Raw genomic sequence first — 24,380 nt, 5'->3', positions numbered from 1 at the left:
TGCAGCGTTAGCTTGTCAACATATTAAATAGACAGCGTTCATTACAGTTCATAATCATAATCATCGAAGGCTCCCAGTCATAACATTTGCATATAAGGGCAAGTGTTTCACACTCATTGAGAAAAGTGGTGTTTTCCAGATTCTGAGTGTCTTTTCCACCAGTGGGTACCCTTTGAAGCAGGATTTTGAGATGGTCAGATAACTTTAGACAAAAGTAAGGACTGTCCAAAATATTACGTTTTTTTAGCTGTTTGATTATTGAATAGCTTTTACTTCAAGTGGTCGGACTAACTGAGAAGTCTTGCTTTTTGAGATACCTCCATGATCTCCAATGAAAATATGGCGTTTTAAACACCACTAAACACGTATAATTCCTTTAGAGGAGTGAGTGTAATAAAAGATAGTCATGTTGTGTTTAAATTATGAATAAATCATATTCTGTTCAAGAAATACCACATGAATATGTTATGTCCTTTACTCTAGTGATTGTCCAATATAATTTATAAGTATGTTTGCAGTATATAACTTCAACTAAAACATAAATTACTAAACTACTACTGATAGCAGCCATAGACCTTATGTCACTGATGACAAACTATGTTTATTCAATTTTTTGTTGTTGTTAAGAATAATTGATAATAATAAAATAATGTTAATATCGTCATTGTTTGGCAGTAATGTATAATTTGACAGGTAAATGAAAGCAATTCTTTTTGCATGTTGCTAGTTATCTACAGATCACTGATCATTATCTAGCTCTACTAACTTTGTTTACTGCGTCAGACACTTAAAATAAACATAGGTGAACATGCTACACTTCACTCATGTGCTCTGTAGGGTCTGTAAAAGAAAAGATGGTTCTACTGATGTGTGAACACAGACATATGATTAAGTGAGTGGACTTGGCCGTTTGGACTGGCACCTGACATAAAGAAAAAAGGAGGCAACTCCACTTTCAATCTCTGATATAAATTTTTCTATTAACCACTTACCTGTCTTAGTTCACTTAGCCATTTTAATTTCTGTGTTGAGAATGTGAAAATTTCTGATGATATTAAGTGGTTTTTGACATGTTTATCTCTATTGCATAACGGTACTAATGAGGCTTTTGGAGTTTTGAGTTTGGGAGCTGCACCCAGATAAGCCCTCAAAACAAAAACAAAAACAAAAAAAACGCCCACAGTGTTCTTGTAAATAAAACCACCAATTACTGCATTTAAAATGCCACAGACATCCTTTCTTCATCAGGTCCTGCTCCTTCCACCTGGAGCAGGTCTCACACCAATTGAGGACGAATCTAAAAGAAGATACCTGGTTTTCTCCATAGACCATATTTGGTGTTCATGCAGGCAGGCTGGGTGAACACCAGGAATCCTGACCGATAGACCATGTGGGAGCCTTGCACACAGCCAAGAGCTATGCAATGCCACATGACTCTCACCTATTCGCTGTCTTTTCTAATGGGATTTTGCCCAGTTAGCCTACAAGAGCCAGAGGGGTCCGAGCCTTGATGCAGATCACACCTTGGAGATGCACGTGGGAAGCTCCACAAAGTCAGATGTCAGAGTGTATGAGCCTAGCTAAAGGCTCAGATTTTGCAGTGCTTATGTTTGATGGTGTGCAAACTAAGTGTATTTCTTTTAGACGACTGGTACTCTCTAGCACTTTCTCTGGGGGGGGTGGGGGTGAATTAAGATGAGGTGGCCGAGTGGTTAAGGCGATGGACTGCTAATCCATTGTGCTCTGCACGCATGGGTTCGAATCCCATCCTCATCGGCAAGGCTCCCTTTTAGTGAAAGAGAAGTGGCCATCCCAAAGGCGCATGTATTGGAAAAAGACCCTGGCATTCTACACGTTCTACATGCTTGGGCGTGAACATTATTTCTATGGTTTCTCTATTCAGAAATTTGTCATGAAAACAGGTAATCCGAAGCTCAGACTAGAGGTTGTGTGTAGCTTCTCTCATGTGATTTAAGCGATGCAGGAGGTCTGGCAACACTTTCTTACCATACATGCTTCCAAAGTACTAGCCTTAGAGTTCTCCTCCTTGCTCTCTCAAGATGCCAGTCAGTGAGGCTCTGAAGAAAAGTGTATTCCCTTGCCCTTTTTCTCTCACCAAGAACACTGACTGTACAACTGTACAACCAGTGGTGCTGCTGGATGAAAAAGATACCATCAGGCTTGCATGGGGTAACCCTGGCAATTTAACGCTTTGTCACAGATGGTGGCTCTCCTTCTTCCAGCTGGAAATTTGAGCTCAGGCACAGTCCTTATAAACAACACTTGGCTTAAAAGTGAAGACAAGCTAGCCAGGAGTCAAACGTAGAAGCTTCTGATCCATCAGACGTGTTATCCATTGCGCCACTGGCCCCTCACATTGTGCACAATAAAGCCTCCATCCCAAAAGCATGACAGATGTCATCCTCCATAAACTACAGCAGAAAAATCACTGTGACCCAGATTCAAACCAGGGTTGCTGTAGCCACAACACAGGGTACTAACCACTACACAATCACAGCTAGCAACTTGGATAGGGACGGCTGGGGATTTGGTGGTTTCAGTGACATCCAGTGCTGGGGACATCCATTGCCAGAGACATGCATGCGTTGCCCCACAAACATCCATGTTGAGCTTGATTTGCCTGGCCAAGATTAGCGTTCTGATGTCAAGCTCTTCCCTGGCTTCCAGGTGTCAGATTCACCATCAGAGGCGGTGGACCCTGACTTTGCTTCCTGTTATGCTTAGCTGTCCATCATGTCTGATGATGACGCTTCCTCCGGGGGATGGGGCGGGGGGGGTTCAGCGCAGTTGACGCTGGTGCCATTTCATGTGGCTGTGGAGGCCAGTGCGTGAGCCACACACTTGGGACAAGGGAGCCCAGATGTTGGTGTAATGCCGGCTGCCCATTGGTGTCGCTAGGCACGTCTTTCGGTCCTTCTCTGTTGGATGGTGTGATGTATTTGTTTGGTTGTCTCAGTACAGGTGACCTGCCAGGGCCGTTCTATTGAGTGCTAGAGGTTCAAGATGGGTGGGGTTTATGTTGCAGCGCTTCAGGAGGTCTTTGGTATAGTCCTTATAGCGCCTCTTTTGTCCACCAGCAGCCCATTTTGCATTGCAGAGTTGCCCATACAGGGCTTGGTGGGGTAAGCGGTGGTCAGGCATGCGGATTGTATGCCATATCCAGCGAAGATGCTTTTTAGCAATTTGGTGTTATTGCAGTCTGGATGTTATTGCAGTCTGCAAGGTTTTGGATGTCGTGTACCTTCTGCAACCACCAGGTGTCTTCCATGATCCGGGGGGCATGTTGGGTCACAGCTCTTGCCGCAGCAAAAGTGGCTTTCAGGGTGGAGGATCCAGGGTTAGACAGGAGAGCTTTATGGGCTTCATGTTTTGTTTGCAGGAGTGACTGGATTTCGGCAGAGTTGTTGTCAAACCAGTCCTGGTGACATTTCCTTGACAGACCAGGTGCTTCCAAGGCTGCACTGTGGATAGCTGCACCTCAGAGATGAAGCCCTAAGAATTAGGTTGGTCCAGCAGCAAACACAGAATTTTGACAAGTTTTGATCTGTTGAATCCCTGCCAAAGGCCTAGAGAGTAGAATCCCTACCAAAGGCCTACAGAGAATATACAGTGATAGCAGGGCATGATTGCTTTAGTAAATGGAGAATCTAGGGTTGCAATCTCAGGAATCACAGCACTTGCAGCTTTAGAACCTCACATACTAAGTAAGTCAAAAAGAAAACAGGGTCAACGTTTAGAGTCGACTGATTCGGACATTTTTGTTCACACATACAGCCAAGTGGGCGTGTTTATGCCATTTCTAACATGCGACTGGCACGAAACCGGAAGAATACAAACATCTGAGAGTGAAGAAGAAGGATCATTTACATGAAGACGCCAACGAAAATGTCTAACTGGAGAGATCACGAGATTCAGGAACTTCTGTCAGTCAGGGCCCATGCCGAAATTGTCAGACAAAAGTCGATAGCCTCATCTGTTTTTTTCGATTTCTTGTAAACAAAATACTGCGATTTTCGCAGAGTACTTTTTGCGTAATGTCCTGCCTCCTGCACACTCTACCCAGGCGCAACCCCCCACCTAAACCAAACGGAGTATTTCAAGTATGTGTGAAAGCGTCTGACTCGGACTATGTGCTGTTGTGTGCTGCATGTGTGAAAGGGCAACTTCGGACATAATGCGAACCTGATTCTGTGGTTACGGTCCATAGCGCATATGTGAAAATGGCTGAAGAGATGGTCACCTTTATTTATGTGAGCTGGACAAAGAATCGTAATTGTCCATCACTGTGATGATCTTCGGTTCATTTTTAATGGATTGAATGATGTAAGGTAATGCAAGTGCTGACAGGCCTGTATGCCTTTTCAGGCATTGGAAATCACAGGATTTACTCTTCTAGCAGAAAATACAAATCGCAACCATGCCATACTTGTGTGTTTTAATGCACGGAAACCACCTTAACGTTATGTAAATGTGTTTGTAAACACCCAAGAAAGCGTCGCAACTTCCCACCAGTTTGGGTTCAGATATGCGACAACCATGGTGTTAAAGGGCATCAGAGCCTTGACCCCTAGGACAGCAAGGTTCTGGTGAAAAGTGTATTCCCTTGCTGTTTTTTCTCTATATCAGGCCTGGAACCACCAGATTTCTGCTTTGAAAAGTATTAGGGGTTCAGCAGTTGCACTCCTGCTTAAGTCCTGACCTCAGCAACCACTGGAAGGTATAAGGAGAGGATCAGAGAAAGCCAAAATCTTCACCTGAAAAATCCCTAAGGGGGGATTAACCTTTAAGATTTTTGACACAAATTTTTGACATTTGCTGATCTTCTTCACATTTGTACCAATGGTTAGTGAGATCTCTACACAGACTGGACTGTTACTGCCAAACCTCAAATGCTTTCCAAGGCTGAGATCTGGAGGTCCCACATCCAATATATTTGATTCATTAAAATACAAAGCTCATGGACACACTCATTTTGACCTAGGCTGGCTTGATGAAGGCCTCTAAACTCTTCCTATGGCAACCTGTTCCAGTAACGTGACAGGATGCATGGCAACATAGACAAAAAGAGAAGAAAAAAAACCCCACCATGTCCTTATAAATAAAACCAGCAATTATTTTATTCATCTAGAAAATACCACCCTTTCACAGATATCCTTTCTTGACAGGGTCCTAGTTTTGCGCCTGGAGCAGGTCTGACGCCAACTCAGGACGAATCTAAAAGAACTCAGTGTGCGAACCTCTGCCTCTGGTATGCCCTTGCTGCAGCCTGGAAGTGACCCCATGTTTGGCAAAAAGCATCTTCCCCACATCAGGAGTCAAACTCAGGCCACCTGGGTGAAAACCAGGAATCCTGACCACTAGATCATAGGAGCTTTGCACCAAGCCAAGAACCATGCAGCACCACACACCTCTGACCCATTCGCTGTCTCCTCTAATGGGATTTTGCCCAGATAGCCTGCAAGGACCAGAGGGGTCCACCTTAGAGTACTCCTCCTTCCAGAGCCTTGACCATTCAGTCAGTGACGTTCTGCTGAAAAGTGTTTTCCCTTTGCCCTTTTTCTCTCACCAAGAACACTAACGGTACAACTGAACAAGCCCTGGTGGTGGTGCTGGATGAAAAAGATCACAAAAGTCTCACATGGGCTAACCCTGGCAACTTAACATTTTGCCACAGATGGTGGTTCTCCTTCTTCCAACTAGGAATTTGTGCTCAGACACAGCCCTTAGCAACACTTGGCTTAAAAGGGATGACGAGCCAGCCAGGAGTCGAACCTAGAATCTTCTGATCCGTAGTCAGACGCGTTATCCATTGCGCCACTGGCCCTGCCTGTTATGTGCTATAAAGCCTCCATCCCAAAAGTATGACAGCTGTTGTCCTCCCTAAACAGGAGGTGGATTAGCTGGATGCCCTGCCATGTATATAAACAATCTTCAGTTAGTTCAGAATGCTGCGGCTAGCGTTCTTACAGGAACTAGCAAGTGTGAACATATTAGTCCAATATTATCCGGTGTACATTGGATATGTGTTAGGTTTCTTATTCATCATAAGATTTTGCCGCTAACGTATAAGGCTCTTAATCGTCTAGCCCCTCCAGACCTAAATGACCTCTTGACAATTATAGTCCACACCACCCTCTTCAAGCACAAAATGCAAACCTTCTTTCTGTATCCAGAATAACAAAATCTACAGTAGGTCCTTCTCCTACATGGTTCCTAAACTTTGGAACAGTCTTCCAACTAAAGTCTGGGATTCTGACACACTTTTTCAGTTTAAGTCTAGGCTAAAGACTATTCCTATTCAACCTAGCATATAGCTAGTTATCTTAGCCAAGGAGGGTTGAGGTAGTGGACTGTGGTCATGGAGTGCTTTTGGTCAACTGAGATATCGATGCTGTCTCCTCTCTGTTCACATGCGATGACTTCAAGGCACCAATCCTAAGCATCTGATCACAACATGAGGCCTACATACTAGGGTTGGGCGATGTCTACCAAATTGGCATATGACAATGTCTACAGTGAAACATGATGGACAATGATATTGGGGTGGGGGTCATCACAGCCATGTTGCGTCACCTGGCCTGAATACTGCATGCTGATTCGCTGAAAGAATTTATCTGGTTGTGTTCAAGAACAGCACTGGCCGTTGACGTTTTCAGCTGTAAAACATGAACTTGCAATACCTTGACAATGGACAGTAACAGCTTTTGTGACAAAACATACTTAGGGTTCAGAATGTGCTATGTGTTAAGAATAACTCGCAACAGTCAGTCCGTTTTTGTTAAAGGATGGCATTTATCATTTTTTGCAAATGAACTCTTCAGATATTCTCAGTTAACTGTGCAAGGCAAGACATGGTGAAAAAGGGTTAATAGCAATATAACGATTAGGAATTATTTGTTTAAAAGAGGTATAGCAGAGAACAGGAGAGTTTGCTCTGTAGGTAAGTTTTAATCCTCCGTTTTGTGATACAAGTAAAGGCCTGCACCCTGATTTATTGAGGCAGGTGCAAACCAGGTAGATTTAAAAATAATTTTTATGTTTGTGCCTAAATTGAAATATGCTTTCAGTGGGCGGTAAATAGTGTGATTAAATAAGCTGTTTTTCTCCTTGAAAATCAGGCACAAGGAGCTGTTATAATAATTAGGATAAACTCATCCCTCATTTTTGTGCTCTCTGGCTGACACTCCTTAAAATACCTATTCTTCAGTTCTACAGCTCAACTTGATCCCTAGGGAAATCCCCGCAAATAAGTAATAAATAATAAATAAGTAATAAATATATTTCTCTATGTTATAGCAGAGACACTGGAATTATACTGTGTGCGATGGCATCGTCTATCGGCCCAACCCTACTACGTACTATTTTCCCTCCTGCTCAGGCCTCTGTAAGCCCCTGTTATGAGCCAGTGGCCCATCTATGATGTTGCCTCAAACTTACTGCGGAACCAAGATCAACCTGTCTCTTATAGCCACATTCTCATCTCCGTTTTAACTAGAGTAAAGCTAATCATTCTCAGCCATTATACAGTTTTATGTAGCAATGGCATACACCTTGGAGGGGCACCTGGGAAGCTCCACGAGGTCAGAGGTCAGAGTGTATGAGCCTAAGATCAGATTTTGCAGTGTTTATGTTTGGTGTTACACAAGTGAGAGCAGCGTGTTTCTTTTACACAACAAGGCTTTCTAGTGCTTTCTGTGGAGGGGAAGGGAAAGTTTAGGTAAGATGAGGTGGCCAAGTGGTTGAGGCAATGGATTGTTAAGCCATTGTGCTCTGCATGTGTGGGTTTGAATCCCATCATTGTTGGCATAGCTCTCCTTTAGCAAAAGAGAAGTGGCCATCCCCAAAGGTGGTTGCATTGGAAAAAAGCCCTGGCATTGCACGTTCTGCATGCTTGGGGGTGACCACTATTTCTATGGTTTCTGCATTCAGAAATTTGCCATGAAACATGGTGATTCAAAGCCCAGAGAAGAGGGTGTGTTTGTGGTTTCTCTTGTGTGCTTTAAGTGAGGCAGGAGGTCTAGCAGCGCTTTCTTACAGAGCAAGCATGGACAAATCTCAGCTAGTGAAGGATAGTCTCCACTCCTGGACTTGTGGTTTAGGGGCTGAACCTAGCCACCTGAGTTTAGCTTGTGAGCCAAAATGACTAGCAGAGGCTAGCTTTAGTCTGGCTGGCCAACAAAGCAAAGTGCTTCCATACAGCTCAAATGCTGCTCAAAGCCCAGGTTCCGTTCCAGAACCTTCCTGCCCATGCCTGTCCTCTAATTCAGTTGATGCTTTGAGCCCCGGAGCAGCATGATCCGCCCTCCCTAAGTGTGTTGCTTCCCAGTCTCAAACCCATTGTTACAGTGCTCTGCCTTGAAGCTGTTCTGAGAATTATTGACCTGTGGGTTATGGGCATGAATGCAGGCTGTGCCGTGTTCAAAGACCCAGCAGCATTGCTTCAGGTAACAGCCATTACCTAAAACCCAGAGTAACATCATGCCTCTCACTTCCCCAAATTGATTTTTCTGGACAAGCACAGTCCTTGCTTTTCAACCAGGGGCTGAACATGCTTCCAGGGTACTCACCTTAGAGTACTCCTCCTTCCTATCTCAAGATGCCAGAGCCTTGATCATTGGGTCAGTGAGGCTCTGTTGAAATTGCCCTTTTTCTGTGACCAAGAACAATGACTGTACAGTCCTAAGGTGCTGCTGAATGAAAAAGACCCCACCAAACATACATGGGGTAACCCTGGCAACTTTTCACTTTGCCACAGATGGTGGTTCTCCTTCTTCCAACTAGGAATTTGTCCTCAGGCTCAGTCCTGAGCAACACTTGGCTTAAAAGGGCTGACGAGCCAGCCAGGAGTCGAACCTAGAATCTTCTGATCCGTAGTCAGACGCGTTATCCATTGCGCCACTGGCCCTGCCTGTTATGTGCTATAAAGCCTCCATCCCAAAAGCATGACAGCTGTTGTTGTTCCTAAACTACAGGTTTAGGGAGGGTCACAGTCAGATGCTTCCTGTTAGACTTAGTTCAGTCAACCCAACACCTAAACTACAGCAGAAAAGTTGCTGTGTCCCAGATTCGAACCAGGGTTCCTGCAGCCACAATTTGGAGTACTAACCACTATACGATCACAGCTGGCCGGTAGAATGATGACAGCTGGGGGTTTGGTGGTTTTGGTAACATCCGGTGATGGGGACGTTTGCCCAATGTTTGCCCAACAAACACCCGCATAGAGCTTGATTTGTGTGGCTGAGATAAGCGTTCCTATGGCAAGCTCTTTCCTAGCTTCCTGGAGTCAGATTCACCACCAGAAGCCCTGGATCCTGGCTTTGCTTCCTGTTAGACTGAGCTCAGTCAACCCAACACCTCAGAGATGAAGCCCTGAAAATTCTGTTGGTCCAGCAGCAAACACAGAATTTTGACAAACTTTGGCTCAAGACACCTTACCCAAAGGTGGGTTAGCAGGGGATGGTTTCTCTGGATCAAGGGCCAAGCACACTTCTGCTATACCACTTTGCTTCTCAGTACCCCAGGTGGGACTAAACCTCATAACCCCTGGCTTAGGAGTCCCACTTGGGCTGGAGTGCCAATCAGTTTTCACATGCTGCTTTTTTTCTTTCATCTTTTGCCCTCACTATGAATGCTGGCTGTGCTGCATTCAGAGATCCAGCAACATTGCTGCCCACAGCAGAGGCTTTGCAGAAGGAATAGGTCTGTGATCAGATGAATCCTAGAAGAATATCATGCTTTCTGACATATCATGTATCTTAATCCATTCATTACATCTTAACCATTTGAACAACACTTATCTTACAAGCTTGTCTTATTTCTTATCTTGAACTTAACTCACTTTGCTTCCATAACTCACTAGTCACATGATTTCTGTGATTTTTCAAAAACAGTTCAGGTCTTCAATGAACATGCAAGAGAAAGCTTGAAGCTGTCAAAAAAATCCTTTGATATATTCATAGTCATTTCACCTCAGAGTAATTTTAATATATGATATATACATTTAGGTCTCCATTGTTTCTTCCTTATTTTCATCAAATTTTGCATCCCCTGACATTGATCTGGGACTTAAGCAGACTCTTTCTCTTTCTATGGTTTAAGGAATAGTCATATTTTGCTTCAACATTTGTTTCTGATTCTTACATTGTACTTACAACACTGTAATTAACGACATGCTGTACCGTTATCTGTAGAATTGTAGTATTACGCATGTGGTGTATCAAAAGATATAAATATAAGTTCGTCAAAAAGGTACAGTTATCAGTCGTGAAACCGGACTATTGGTTTAAGAATATATATATATATATATATTATAGCTGATGGTCTCATTTCCTCAATTTCGAGTCGTTATGTTCATTAATACACCATTTTACGCTGATAACTGACGGGGACTACTGGAGACTACTTCTTTATTTATGGACGTACTGTATCTTTCTCATTGTGTTTTGGTACAAACTGGCCATGGGCTTATAATGTCACGTTTACGGTAAGGGAAGAGTGACCTGTGACCTTGCATGGGATGTGGAATGTTCTTGTCGATGCTGGGTACGATTGTACCTCAGTTGTACTGACCATAAAATAGCGGTAAAATGTGGTAAATCGCTGTTGTTGCTTTATTTTTGCTGGAAGCATGCGGATTTGTGTACTGAGTACTTCCGCTTTAATTAAGCCACTCAACAACGGCTTATGCAGGTAGCTTGCTGGCTGTTGTTGGCAAGCTAATAATTTTGACATGGAAAAACAATGAGGCCTAATCGGGGACAGTGGAAACAAGTGTCAAGTTGGAGCTCAGGAATGCAACGATAAAAAGGTAACAAACTACAATGACAAACTGCAAATCGTTCACTGAATAGGTTCTTGTCTGATAAATACTTATACATGACTGTCATTTTACATTTCGACGATTCTTGGATGAACAGAATGCGTAACATTCACATAGCCAAGTTGCTAGCAAGCTATCCCTGAGTGTAATGCTGTTAAATCTTAAGGCCGGTAAGTTGTCTTTGCAGATCGCGTTATCGTTCTCTAACTCATGAACTACACCTGTAGTTAACGTTACGTTGAAGTTTGGACAACTTTAGGAGGTTTAATAAATTGCGATTGAAGTAAAATAGTATTTTAGTTGATTGTCAACTCAGCTCAATTTGCAGCAGAAGCTAACGTCTTAGCTTGGATTTACCAAAGTAGCAATGTGCCGTATGTACATAATTGCATGTTAGGTTTGGTATCTTTAATCGTTTGTTACTTTTCAAGACACTGGTTATGATTCATTCCTTGCTATGCACTGTTTAGTCATATAAATATACTGGTTGCTCTGAGATTGCACCTAGAATGACTGTTATCATTATTTGTCAACGCTATGGGATGACATCATAGACAAACCCATTCCAGTAGAACGGCACGCTTTTGCTGTTCGTCAGTCTGTCATTTCTGTGTGAAATTACAGCTACAGAACGTTTTCAGGAAACTTGGGAATTTACTTTTTGATTTCACAAATATTAAACTCTTATTTGTTTTTAAACGTTTCGGGAATTGCGAATCTCTGGAACTTAATCAAATAATGAGTGGATCTCAACCCGTGGCCGTTTCTTTTGTCACTCGGTGTGCTGCTTTTCTTGTTTGGAAACACTGGCAACCTTGGTCACAGGGTGAGGGAGGATAGTAATTTAATGTGTTAATGTGTGAATTAATTTTTCATGTTACTTACTCTTTCTTTCTTATCAGGTATGGCGTCCCAGCTTCAGGCTTTCTCCTCGCCCTCAGTTTCTTCTAGTGGTTTTACCCGCTCCAAGAAACTGAAGGTTGAGAACTGTGCATGGGATGCAAACAGCCAATCAGGTGAGAGTAGTTGTTACCCACAAAGCCCCAGTCAAGCCAATACCTCCTCCCCTTCTGCTTCTGGTTTCAACACCATCTACACCTCCTCCAACCTGGTATTCCCTCCATCAGGAGGGGCCCGGGAGCATACAGTGGTCCGTGCAGCTGACAGCACAGGGAGCATCCCAGGGCCCTCCTCCTCATCCTCCTCCTCTTCATCATCTTCTTCGTCTAGCCACCGGGGAAAGGATGAAGCTTCGTCATCTCAGCAGGTTGAGGGTTACTCGAAGCGGTACAGCCTGAAGAGGAAGAGCGAAGAGGTGGACAGCAGTGACAGTGTGCAGATACTTGAGGAGCTATCCGCCCCCGTGTTGTCCAACCGTGTGGCACCGGGTGGAGGTACCACCACTGCACAGTCAATCGCTCACTCCACCTCTACCACAAAGAGCAGCAACTCCCACAGTGAGGGCGACTACCAGCTGGTGCAGCATGAGATCCTCTGCTCTGTGTCCAACAGCTATGAGGTGCTGGAATTCCTTGGCCGTGGAACGTTTGGTCAAGTGGCCAAGTGTTGGAAGCGTGGTACAAATGAGATAGTTGCAATCAAAATCCTGAAGAACCATCCTTCATATGCCCGTCAAGGTCAAATTGAGGTTTGTGAATGCTTTGATTGGAGCTGTTAGCATCTCTTTCATGTTTTTTTTTTCTTCTCTGTAGTTGTTGTTTTGTTTTAAGTGATTGGGTGATGGCTGAGGCCTGCTGACTAATCATAACTGTTATCTCCTCATTCTCATCTCTGTTAACCCCACCCCTATCTCAATTAGGTGAGTATCCTGAGCCGACTGAGCACGGAGAACGCGGACGAGTTTAATTTTGTGCGTTCCTACGAGTGCTTCCAGCATAAGAGCCACACCTGCCTGGTATTTGAGATGCTGGAGCAGAACCTGTACGACTTCCTCAAGCACAGCAAGTTCAGCCCCCTTATGCTCAAGTGCATCCGACCCGTGTTGCAGCAGGTCGCCACGGCGCTGATGAAACTCAAGAGCCTGGGCCTCATCCACGCTGACCTCAAACCGGAAAACATCATGCTGGTGGACCCTATCCGCCAGCCCTACCGCGTCAAAGTCATCGACTTTGGCTCAGCCAGTCACGTCTCTAAAGCAGTGTGCTCCACCTACCTGCAATCTCGGTACTACCGGTGAGTATGAAGAACAGCTGCAATCTCATCTGTCAAACATATGCTTGAGTTATTAACAGTGTGATGTATTTTAAGATGCAGGTACTCCAAATACACTCACACACACACAGATATAATATTTCTTCATTGTGCACATTCAAAGTTAATAAAAAAATTATTTATGCATCACACACTGAGCAGGGACAAAAAAAATGACTCATTCATTTAATCATGCTGAGTTGTTACTCTGTGTGTAGTATCTACGGCCTTGTCTAACACATAGAGCTTTGTCATTCCATTTTTGTTAATTACATGTATGTAGTGATTGTGTGTTGTTCTCAGGGCCCCAGAGATCATCCTGGGTCTGCCTTTCTGTGAGGCTATAGACATGTGGTCTCTTGGCTGTGTCATTGCTGAGCTCTTCCTTGGCTGGCCGCTGTACCCTGGAGCCTCAGAATATGATCAGGTCCGTACAAGAGTCTCTGTCCTGGTCTGATGTCAAGTCTTTTTTTTTTTAGATTATATCGGCACTTTCAGTTGGACTTGTTTCTTGTTACAACAATAATTGTTTTGTTGTCTGTACTTCTCATTCACATTTCAATGCTCTTAAAATGACAGGGAATATCACAGTCAGTATCACCTACATGGTATTGTCTGTGTGGATCTTTCTACTTTGCACTCATTTGTTTGTTTTGTTTTGTTTTGTTTTGTTTTTGTTTTAAAATTGATCATTGGAAAAGGAGAAGACAGCCTTTTTATTAAATGATATTAATAATGATAATCATTATTATTTGTTTTTCCACTTTTCGATTTTGGGTTCTTAAATGAAACTCAAGCAGCTATTCATTTTCCATTTTGTAATTTCTGCTTTTGAAACTAAAATTAATTTATCAGAAGGTACATGGACCATTTATCATGGTACATGTGTGTGTGTGTGTGTGTGTGTGTGTGTGTGTGTGTGTACGTGTGTTTGTGTGCGAGTGGCTGAGTGAGAGAGAATGTGCGTACGTGTGTGTATTCCATTCTCATGATGTCTATGTTGTTGCAGATTCGATATATCTCTCAGACCCAGGGGCTGCCTGCTGAATACCTGCTCAGTGCAGGCACCAAAACCAGCCGCTTCTTTAACAGAGGTCCCGACTCCAGCTACCCACTGTGGAGACTTAAGGTGCAGATTTACCGCTTAACTGCAATTACAGTAATGTGATGGCAGAGACTGCTCTTTTTATTTGACTGTTGTATTTATAAGTTTCTGGCTTATGAGGAGGTGGTATACCATCAGACTAGAGATTTTTGTAAAATATACCATGGGTGAAGAAAGGCAGGGGAACTCTAATCTACACCATCACAGTGGTGTCCCTCAGGACAGGTGGACATGGATAGACATGCTGGTGCTCTTCACAGTTCCTCCTCTGTATTTTCAGACACCTGCGGAACATGAGGCAGAAATGGGAATAAAGTCCAAGGAGGCTCGGAAATATATTTTCAACTGTCTGGATGATATGATGCAGGTAAGTGGTGCAGTGTGTTGTGTCAAGTTCAAGAGAACTACTTTAACACCCATCCATCTAGAGTCAGATTAGGAAACTCTAGAAACCACTGTGTGTTAAAAGCCCAGAGGGAAGACTGCTTCAGAAATACTGGAACCCATTCAACTGACACCAAAGGTCAGACCATTATCAAAGTTGCTTAGGTCACTTGTTTTGTTCACTCCGATGTTCCAATCGCACAGTATCTGTACCCTTCATGCCTGTCTATCTGCTTTATATAACAGACCAAGGCCACATGATTCACTGTGTGTAGATGGTTTCCATTTTCATGAATGGGTTGATGTACCAAATAAACTGGACACTGGATTGTAAATCATGAGCCAAAGGCTTGAAATATGATCGAAACAGAAACAGCGCCCCCTCATGACAGTTATGTGACATTACATGAATTTGCAGGTTAACATGACTAACCTGGAAGGCACAGACATCCTGGCAGAAAAGGCTGACCGTCGGGAATTCATCGACCTGCTGAAAAAGATGCTCACGCTGGATGCCGACAAGCGAATCACCCCCATGAAGACTCTTAATCATCCATTTGTTACCATGACCCACCTGCTCCATTTTCCCCACAGCTCCCAGTAAGCAGTGCTCAACTAAGGGAGACTCCTCCACTGGCTGACAGCACTATTTTCCTCTATTGTAGAACAGATACAATGATCAGATCCATAAGCATGTGTTTTTTGTTTTTAAATAGCAATGTTATTTTTAAAAAACGATGAGAACATTTTTAAATAATGATGTGAAAATCATCAGGATAAAAATAGCTCACTGTAAGAAAATCTGTTTCCTGCTCTTAAAAGTCACTGCTCAGCGTAACTGATTGTAACTGATTCCTTCATTTTTGTCATTGCACCATGTAGCATTTGCCAGTAACAGCCAGTCATTGGCAGTAATAGCCAGTCATTCGCCTTGAAACGAGATCGTTCGGTTCCTTGGTCTGTTGTCGCCTGCGTGTGTTTGAGTCTGATTGCTCTGTCGACTTTTTTCTCTGCCTGTGCAGTGTGAAGTCCTGCTTCCAGAACATGGAGATCTGCAAACGCAGGTGCACTGCCTTTGAGAACAGCAAGAACCTGTTTGCCACCAACAACGCGCCCAGTGCAGCCACCAACCTGACGGTCACGTTTAGCAGCCAGCTCAACCAGCACAATCAGGTAAAGGCCACTGTGGTGAAAGGTCCTGGCCTCACTGCCAACCTCTCACCTGCCCTTAACTTCATCTCCTCACTCCCCTGGCTTTGTTTATGACTCTGGTGAAAGCTTTGTGAACTCCTCAGTCATTCATGAGTTTGGCATAAATATCCTGTTTTGTCTTTAGCACTGTAGCACATGAATGTTGATCTGCACCATTTTTAGTTGAAGCACGGGGCATGTAACCCTGCTCATATAATGTGTTTCACCCCGGTTTTCAGCGTCTTCACTAACCAGCAACTATGGGGATGTAGACATTCACTTCTCCCTCTTTAAACCTGAGATTAACCATCACCTCTCCTTTCCTCCTCCTTTTTCTCTTCAGATGGGCTCCACGGGGGGCCAGTCTCTCTCCCTTAGCAGTAACGTTCCTCTCCTCAACTATCAACCCGGTCTGTACCAGCAGGCCACCATCAACATCCCCGGCCTGACCCAGCAGAGTGTCCCGCTGCAGGCCCGACCCACCCAACTGTGTGCCCAGACCGAGCCCTTCCAGCAAACCCTCATCGTCTGCCCCCCCACCATCCAGGGTAAGAGAGAAGAGCAGTTGACTTTGCTGCTGCTAGAACTGTCTGATGTTTCCAATTCATGTTTTTGACAAGGGGCACTTGAGGATTGGAATTAGGGAACTGTCTAGTTTGGACGGTGGGTTTAAGGCATGTTGTCATGGTTACTGGCTTGTTCCAGGCTTTTTTGGATTTGGGTCTATGCATTATGGATCAGCGTCTTAGACATGAGTCTCAGAAACTGTAATTTGCTCAGAAAGGACAAATTTACACAAAACAACCAGTCACATTTTCTCAAGACACGGTGTATCTTTTGGAGTGCTTTCATCACAGCTGCACTCTGTCTTTGAAACCCCCTGCACTGTTGTGTTTTATGCAATAAGCCCTGTCCAGTGGATTACGATGGGTTATAACTGTTACTCCCTTCCTGCGGTCAGGGCTGCAGACATCTGATAAGCACTCTGGTTACCCAGTGAGGATGGACAACAGTGTTCCCCTCCTCCCTCAGAACCAGTCCAACCAGGCCTTACACATTCAGCCAGGCATGCTCACACAGGTAGGTCCGCAAAGACCCCAGACTGTGTGTGTGTGTGTGTGTGTGTGTGTGCGTGTGTGCGCGCTCACTGTGCATTACCTAGTCCTGCTGCTGCTGCTCTCTTTCGTATTGTCATACTTGATTGATTTGCTTTCATGTGCACATTTGCTCTTTCACATGTTCTGAGGTGTATCTGTGCTCCGTCTGATTTTCCTCGTCACAGCTGATGTTGCTTGGCTGTCTGTGTATGGCTTTGCCAGTGAGATGTGATGAACTGTGTTTGTGATGCAGTTTCATACCGTCTTGTAAAGGCCATCAGAAGACTTTAACTCAGTCTGTGAGTTAAGGAAGGAAGAGTCGAGCCTTCTGTTGTGGTTAAACATGATAGTGCTTCAAAGATTGAATTTGAGTTGACGAGGGTATCTGATCAGGTCTGTATTTTAGGTCTTGAATGTTTAGACGACTGGTACTTGTTTTTTTATCCTTAAACCGTCTTTCTTTTTGGGATCCGACCGTGGTGGTGGTTGAGATGCAAGGACACGGCTGTTTTCTCCGCCTCTTTGGCCAGTATCATCTAACCCTCCTTACCCCTGCTTCCCTCCCTAAAACCTTCCTCACTCCCAGGCTTCCTGCACCCCTCTGATGGTATCAGCCCCGAACCCCCCTTTGGTGGGAATGGCACTCCTGTATTCGGTGCCGCTGGCACCGGCCTGCTGGGGCAGGAGACCCAGCCATCTGGAAGAGAGTATCGCGACGCTGGTAAATTCACGCCACTCAGGCTCCAGCTAGCCCCTCTCCTTTTCTTTTCTGTTTTTTTTAACTGTCCCCTTCAATGCTCCTCCATTCGTTCCAGGAGTCCACCGTACAGCATGGAAGCATGTGCCTTACCCCGTCTGCGCTTCTGCTTGTGGCTTCCAGCACTATTCCCCCTTCCCACACAGACAACCACACCCAGGCATTATTAGATAGCATACACGCACAGGGAAACATATCAGGTCTTAGTAATAACACAGAGACAGTGGCAGAGAGGAGGATCATGATAAAGTTGTGTTACATATTTCAGTTCAGTTTGAGACTTCAATGCCATTGTTCACTGAATGGGAAAACAGGATGAAATGTTGAATTTGACTTTTTTTTAATGAAGTGTTTGTCCCTTGGTGCTGCATAATGATTTCTTTCAGAATTTCAGGCTTCTGGATGTTATTCTTTGTTTCTCTTTCGAGCTGGGGTTTTATCCTGAACTGAACCCATTCTAAACCTGTTCTAAACCCCAAGGCACTGTCCTCCAGGGCATGGCTGCTTGGTCCTTTTTTTCTTGGCTTGAAAGAATGAGAGACTGTTTTGTTGTTTTGTTTTTCCTCAGCTGCCAGGACGCTCCATCATGTGGCAAGACCCCTCTTTATTTTCACTCATTCTTCTCTCTCCTTTCTCAGACTTAAAAACAGACTTTCTCCCAGTGCAGATGAACGTGCCGGCAGCAGCAGCTATAGTGAGGGAGTGATTCTGGTTAACCCCTCAAATGTGAAGTTGGTCTAGGATGTGGAAGGTTTTTTATTTTCATGTCTGTTCTTTTATGTCTTGTGACCATTGTCTTCATGGTTTTGGTAACTGTTTGTGTTCTTTGTGTATTTTGGCTGATGTTCAGCTGATAGCCTTTTTGCTGTAACACGAGTAGATGGACTGCACTGGTTTACTACTGTGGTACAGCCTCACAGCTACAATCAGATTTCAGTAAAAATACAAACAGGATTGTTTTCATTTACTGCCAATTTATTACTCTATCTCTGTTTGAGCAGAATCAGTTGGCTTGAATGTGAAAAGCGTAATTTTGCGTTCGGTTCCCTCTGATGCTTTGGATTATAGCAGGTGATAAAAAAAAGAGTGATGTTTGACTTGTTTTGCCTTCCCATGTGTGAGAGGAAGAGAGTGGCAGGCTACTGGATATTTGTACCTATATATCAATATCTGTCCCTCTGTCTCTATACTGCATGTGCTTATCAAGGCTCTGTCCATCAACCAGTATAAAAATGCCCCTCACATTGTTAAATCCAGAACACAGAAACCCAGTCTGAAGAAATACTGACTTCAACTATCACATCGTTAAACTTAGATTACACAGAAACCCAGTCTGAAGAAATACTGACTTCAACTATCACATCGTTAAACTTAGATTACACAGAAACCCAGTCTGAAGAAATACTGACTTCAACTATCACATCGTTAAACTTAGATTGCACAGAAACCCAGTCTGAAGAAATGCGGCCTTAACTGTCACCATGAAACAGCTGTCTGCCCTGCTGTTTGTAACATCAGTCTCACGTCTGACTGGGCCTCTTCAAAAACAACAACAAAAAAAACCCCATCAAACTCAATGGTCTCAAAGAAAGAGACGGGAGGAAGAGGTGCAGCAGTAAATATGCTTTGATACAGGGCTTATGGTTTGGTACAGATTGGGTATTGAATTCAGTTTTTGGCTGGGAAAGGGTTAATGCAGTGTTTGGCAGTACAAACAAATGGCAATTTGGCAAATTGCATAAGGGTGTTGTCTGTCAGCCAGGAAATATAAATTGGGCATGTCTTTGTCTTACTGAGGACATACCAACTCATGCCCCTAAAACTACAGCATGTACCAATCAATATGTTTGGTGAATGGTTTCACACCAAATGTAATTTTGTAACTTTTTTAACTTTTCTCCGTTTGTGTGTGTGTGTTTGTGTGTGTGTGTGTTCAGCAGACCTGGCCAACAGGCACACAGCAGATCCTTATCCCATCAACCTGGCAGCAGATGCCAGGCATGACCATCCATAACCCAGGCCAGAATGTGGTCACTGACTCGCCCGTGGGCACCGTGCTCTCTGATGGCTCCGGACAGCAGAATGCCAACTGGAGGTGAAGAAAGTCTCCATGCATTACTTGGCATGACAGACACAGCTTGGTTACGTCTGGCTGTCTATATTTAACTACACCGTTAGCGAGAGACTCCTCAGTGAGTGAGAAATGAAAGTGCAGTGGACAGGTGGAACCTTTTCATTCGTGTGTTGGGGAAACTTGTGGGCATGGAAGCATCCACAAGTTTCCCCAACACACAAATGAAAAGACAAACTGAGATCTCATACAGGTTTCTTCAGATATAAGAATGTTATACCACAGCCGCAGGTCTCGCCTCCTTTCCTTGTCGTGTAGTCATTTAAATTCTGTTGTAAAGTTACTGATATTGCATGGCACTCACTTTGGATAAAGGCATCTGCTAAATGAATAAATGTAAATGTATGGGTGGTATACATATTCCTGTGAGACTATGTCATTCAGAAGATGTTATTTAACACTGATGTCCTCTGACAGGAGCCGTCACAGTGGACAGTGCGACGGCTCACAGCAGGATGCAGGGCAAGGACGTCACGCAGCCTCTAATGCCCTCAGCGCGGGCACAGGCACCAGCCGAGCGCAGCCAAGCGGAGGGAAAAGGTCCAAAGGCAGACACGCCGAGAGCAGAGCAAGGTATGTTCTCCTTCCCAGGCCACTGTGGACTGTTAGCAATTTAGTAATGTTCACATCCCTGAACCAAATCATTGATATGACCCACATTGATTACATAAAAGGAGCAATATAAATGCTGGTGTGTTTTTCAGTTGTCAAGACGACAGAAAAAAAAAAAGTGTAATATTTTCTGTTGCAGGTCAATGTTGCAGCCGGCGGCTTCCGTCGTGCATGGCTCCTCCCAGCTGAACTCTCCTGTCTGCAGCGGTAACCAGTCCCAGCCAATCGTGATCTCTGACACGCCCAGTCCTGCTGTCAGCGTCATAACCATCCACAGCGACACGGACGACGAGGATGACAGAAAGTTCTCCGCTGCAAAGTGAGTTCCCTTCTCCTCTCCAGTCCACCCACTGCAATTAAATTTCTGATTGTCATGCTAGTTGTCAGGGTAGGAATGGTGAACACTGACCTTGAATCAGTTTCGAGGATCAGAGAAAAATCTATATTAGACACTACAGAACATTCGAAATGCTAGTAACCTAGCAATGACTTATGTCTTCCCACAAATTGCGTTGACCTTTGACAGCACAATTTTGGCGATCCCGTTAGCAACATAGAACTAGTTATCTTCATCATATTCATAAATACCTTCTTCAATGGAAAAAATATCACAAATCAAGAAAGTTAGCTTCTGATTTGTCTTCATACTTAGCAAGATAAAGTATTACATGAGCTCTGTTTAACCCTGTTGTTCCAGATGCGGTGTGAATCAGAGGGCTAACGTGATCAGCTGTGTGACTGTCCACGATTCTCAGGACTCTGACTCCTCCACCAGTAGCCCCCTTAGTCCCAAGCACTTGCCCAACTTTGTGGAAACCAGCACACACCTCTCCAAGTCCCTGGCCATAGTAATGCCTTCGGTCAAGACCCAACCAGTGGAGGGTGGGGCACCAGGTGAGTGAAACCAGCACGAGCTGGACACTCTGTGAGATTTGAGTCTGTTCTATTTCTGGTTGTCCAAAGAGTGCCGTTTTAAGCAGTCCATGTCATACCAACACCATTCCTTTCTGTCTAACTTGCGTCACCCTTTTCTCACAGAATTTTCCTTCTTTTGTCTGTTCTGTGGATTTTTTTCCCCAGACGTCTCTGGTAAGCCTAAGAGGGGGTCAGCCTCTCAGTCTGCACGGTCTGGGACATCCAGCAGTGATCGCCACCAACGAGCTGCATCCAACAGATCCCAGCCCCTTAACCTAAGCCAGGTAAATCACTTCTCATCCCCGCAACCAACTTATTCCAGTCTTATTCCAGCGCTGCATTTTACATTTGGTCTTCAGTTCTCTGGCTCTCTGGTTTTTACATGTGCTTGATTCTCCAATCACAGGTCCAGCAGTCCGTGATGTCATCTCACGAGAGAGTGGCGAGCGGATCTCTTCGGCGTCAGCCCACGTACCCCCCCGCGGGCCCACCCCACTCCTCCTACCGTCTGCATGAGTCGTCTCTCTTCGGCTCGGCCTCCAGCCTGTACGCCTACCCTGCCTCTGCCGCCTTGGCCTCCGTGTCCCAGGCCGTGGACCAGCTGCACGGCTCCGGAGGCTCCTCCTCCTCCAGCTCCGGTCGCCACGCCCGTGCCACGGGCCCGTACTCGGCCTCTCTGAGCCTGCTCCAGAAGAGCAGCGCCATGGGCCTGTTAGGCCCAGCCTCCGCCCAGTACCAGCAGCAGCAGCAGCTGTCAGCCCAGTCCTACCAACGCTCTGCGCCATACTCCCTCAGTCAGAGGAAACTCCACCAGTACCCTTACCTGTGAGAGAGAGATGAACATGCCAAACAAAGCCCTCCCTGGCTGATGATTTGATATCTAGTACGCGGCGTGGAGGAGGACGTTTCTTGTCAACTGGAACGTTGTTTTGTTTTATTACTATTACTTATTAATGACTATTAATATAGTTTTAATCGTTTTTGTTTTTGTTTGTTTGTTTGTGTTTTACTGTTTTTTAGAGACTGTTTTCAGTTTTTAACCAATTAAATTCATTTTTTCTTCAGCAAACAAGTGGTGTATTTAACTGTTATCACTGTAGTCATGACAATTTCTTGCAAGGTGTTGTGAAAAGTTGGTTCTCTAGTCCCAAGGATGGATGTTCAGACCTCAAGCTCAGTTTTAATATTTTCGTAATGATCTTAACATTTCATTTATCAGCTTATTTATTTGACATATAGAGTGTTCTAATATAGGCCTTTTCACTTAACTAAAAAAAACCCAACCAGTTAATGGCTTCTGACTTTTGTTTTAAACTTTTTTTTCTTTTTTAATCACAACATTTTACAATTGTTTTCAGATGTGTTCGCTCATGTTTCCTCTCTGTTTCCATGTATAATCTGTGTATTTGATTAACTTATATGATGCCATTTTAGACTTAGGTCTGGATTTTTGACTTCACTGTTTTCGTGATGTTGTTCTTACGGTTGCATGCGTGTCATTACGTAGCGTAATGGATGCTATCTAATGAACAAAGGTTTGGGTAATTACTGATGTTTTCTTTTTTTTAAAGGAAAGACAGTGCAGTGTTAATGTGGAAGGTGACAGCAAGAACCTCAGACACTAAACATGACTGTCTTGAGGAACTGGGTACTGTAGAGTGGTGTTGTGTGTGACTTTGTTCTTTGTGCACAGTAGAAAATTGGAGTATCGGTAGCTCACACTGAAAGTACTGTACACTATTTAGATAGCGTTTGAGGAAAAAAACAAAAAAAAAAAGATGGTCAACATATATATATATATATATATATATTGGATTGATGTTAACCTGAAACTGATCCCGTGTGTGTAGTCTGGCAGAACTCCACCTTGTGTGTGTGATGTGATTCACGTGATTCTGCCTGGTCTGGTCTGCCAGGTGGGTTCATGAACTAATGATTAGCTGTTACTCCGTCTCCATTTTCTGCTGAAACCATGTGGTGAAATGATGGTCTTAACCATTCCATCACACTGTTATGTGGGGATGCAGCGTAGAACAATACACAAGGTCCTTTGTGATATTTGTAATGCATATGCACAATATTTTTTTGTTTTGTTTGTTTGTTTTTTTGTTTAGGTTTTTTTGTTTGTTTGTTTCGTCGTTTTTTGCTGGTTTTATATCACTAGCACAACCTTTAATTCAATAACTGTTGAATAAAAATGGAAGGCCAACTTGTGATTTCCTAAAAGAACAAAATAAAAAAACCAAACATAATATAGCAATGTTATTTGGGATTTTGGGTCGTTATAAGTTACTATATGGTTTAAATAGATGCAAACAGTTTTTTAAGTTACACTCTTCAAAATGCAATAGGTGTTCCGTCTATGATCATTAGGCCTGAACATTTAACGGCTTGAAATTTCTCAGAATGTGGGTTTCAAACACACTTATTTCAACCGCAGACCAGAGTGTATGCATTCCAAAAGCCAAATAAACTTGTTAAAGATAAATATGTAAATAAATAACATCATTACATTACATTCATATACAACATGTCTCCCTCTAGTGGATGTCTGTGAACCTACACGTCAGTGCCTGCTCTTGGTTGTTTCCTGGTCTATGTCAAATTTCGCATTAAATTATATTCATGGGGTTTAGCTTTACAGTCCACACTCATTCTGAGACACTGAGGTTTTACACAGATGATACCACCCTTCACCTCTACCCACTGAGTGCTAAACAGGCAAATATTTTGCTTTTGCAACCCACTGAGTCAACACGTTGTTACGTGGTAACGAGACAGAGAACAGGAATCAGAATAGAGAATTCCAGTCAAATGCATATCCTTTCTGGAAACACTTGAAGGCATGTGGGTACTTGGGTGGTAGTGATGTGTATTCAGCTTGTTCAGTGTTGATATCTCAGTATCTCACAAACACAAGATGAATAATAATGTTTATTCAAACGAGCACCATTCTGAATAAAACAGATTAGTCATGTTGATGATCTGAGGAGTCATAAAATTGTACCCTCATGCAAAGTTCTCAGAAAAAAAAAGTCCAGATATCTTTATTGCAGAGAAGATTAGATCCTTTGAACGTCAATGTATATCATTTTTTTTAACATAATTCTTGTTATTTTTTTATTGCACCCTACCCT

At 43.7% G+C, this 24,380-nt stretch overlaps 1 protein-coding gene and 3 non-coding genes across 4 annotated transcripts; 2 read left to right on the top strand and 2 right to left on the bottom strand.

The window, feature by feature from the left end:
* Nucleotides 1–1,694: 1,694 nt before the first annotated feature.
* Nucleotides 1,695–1,776, top strand: trnas-gcu (transfer RNA serine (anticodon GCU)). Its single transcript has one exon. It is a non-coding gene; the product is annotated as a tRNA-Ser (tRNA).
* Nucleotides 1,777–5,772: 3,996 nt separating this feature from the next.
* Nucleotides 5,773–5,845, bottom strand: trnar-acg (transfer RNA arginine (anticodon ACG)). Its single transcript has one exon. It is a non-coding gene; the product is annotated as a tRNA-Arg (tRNA).
* Nucleotides 5,846–8,853: 3,008 nt separating this feature from the next.
* trnar-acg (transfer RNA arginine (anticodon ACG)) lies at nucleotides 8,854–8,926 on the bottom strand. The gene has a single exon. It is a non-coding gene; the product is annotated as a tRNA-Arg (tRNA).
* Nucleotides 8,927–10,591: 1,665 nt separating this feature from the next.
* On the top strand, nucleotides 10,592–22,132 carry hipk1a (homeodomain interacting protein kinase 1a). Its single transcript, XM_030768198.1, has 17 exons — nucleotides 10,592–10,828; nucleotides 11,743–12,488; nucleotides 12,660–13,033; nucleotides 13,355–13,478; nucleotides 14,061–14,180; nucleotides 14,437–14,523; nucleotides 14,959–15,140; nucleotides 15,563–15,713; nucleotides 16,075–16,279; nucleotides 16,693–16,811; nucleotides 17,415–17,549; nucleotides 19,523–19,680; nucleotides 20,134–20,293; nucleotides 20,514–20,647; nucleotides 21,026–21,222; nucleotides 21,409–21,527; nucleotides 21,650–22,132. The coding sequence occupies exons 2-17, from the start codon at nucleotides 11,745–11,747 to the stop codon at nucleotides 22,070–22,072; spliced, it is 3,432 nt and encodes a 1,143-aa protein (XP_030624058.1). The 5' UTR covers nucleotides 10,592–10,828; nucleotides 11,743–11,744; the 3' UTR covers nucleotides 22,073–22,132.
* Nucleotides 22,133–24,380: the final 2,248 nt, after the last annotated feature.

This window comes from Chanos chanos, chromosome 3, assembly GCF_902362185.1.
Source record: "Chanos chanos chromosome 3, fChaCha1.1, whole genome shotgun sequence".
NCBI classification, from domain to species: Eukaryota; Metazoa; Chordata; class Actinopteri; order Gonorynchiformes; family Chanidae; genus Chanos; species Chanos chanos.
The sequence above is the reverse complement of the archived record's forward strand: the minus strand, read 5'-3'. Positions and strand labels throughout refer to the sequence as shown.

What these genes read in the sequence shown, in the direction of transcription:
- hipk1a (XM_030768198.1), top strand. Translation starts at nt 11,745, where the DNA reads ATGGCGTCCCAGCTTCAGGCTTTCTCCTCGCCCTCAGTTTCTTCTAGT. An exon ending in ACCCACTGTGGAGACTTAAG is followed by an intron (nt 14,181 to 14,436) that starts GTGCAGATTTAC and finishes CTGTATTTTCAG; the next exon opens with ACACCTGCGGAACATGAGGC. An exon ending in AGCTCAACCAGCACAATCAG is followed by an intron (nt 15,714 to 16,074) that starts GTAAAGGCCACT and finishes TTTTCTCTTCAG; the next exon opens with ATGGGCTCCACGGGGGGCCA.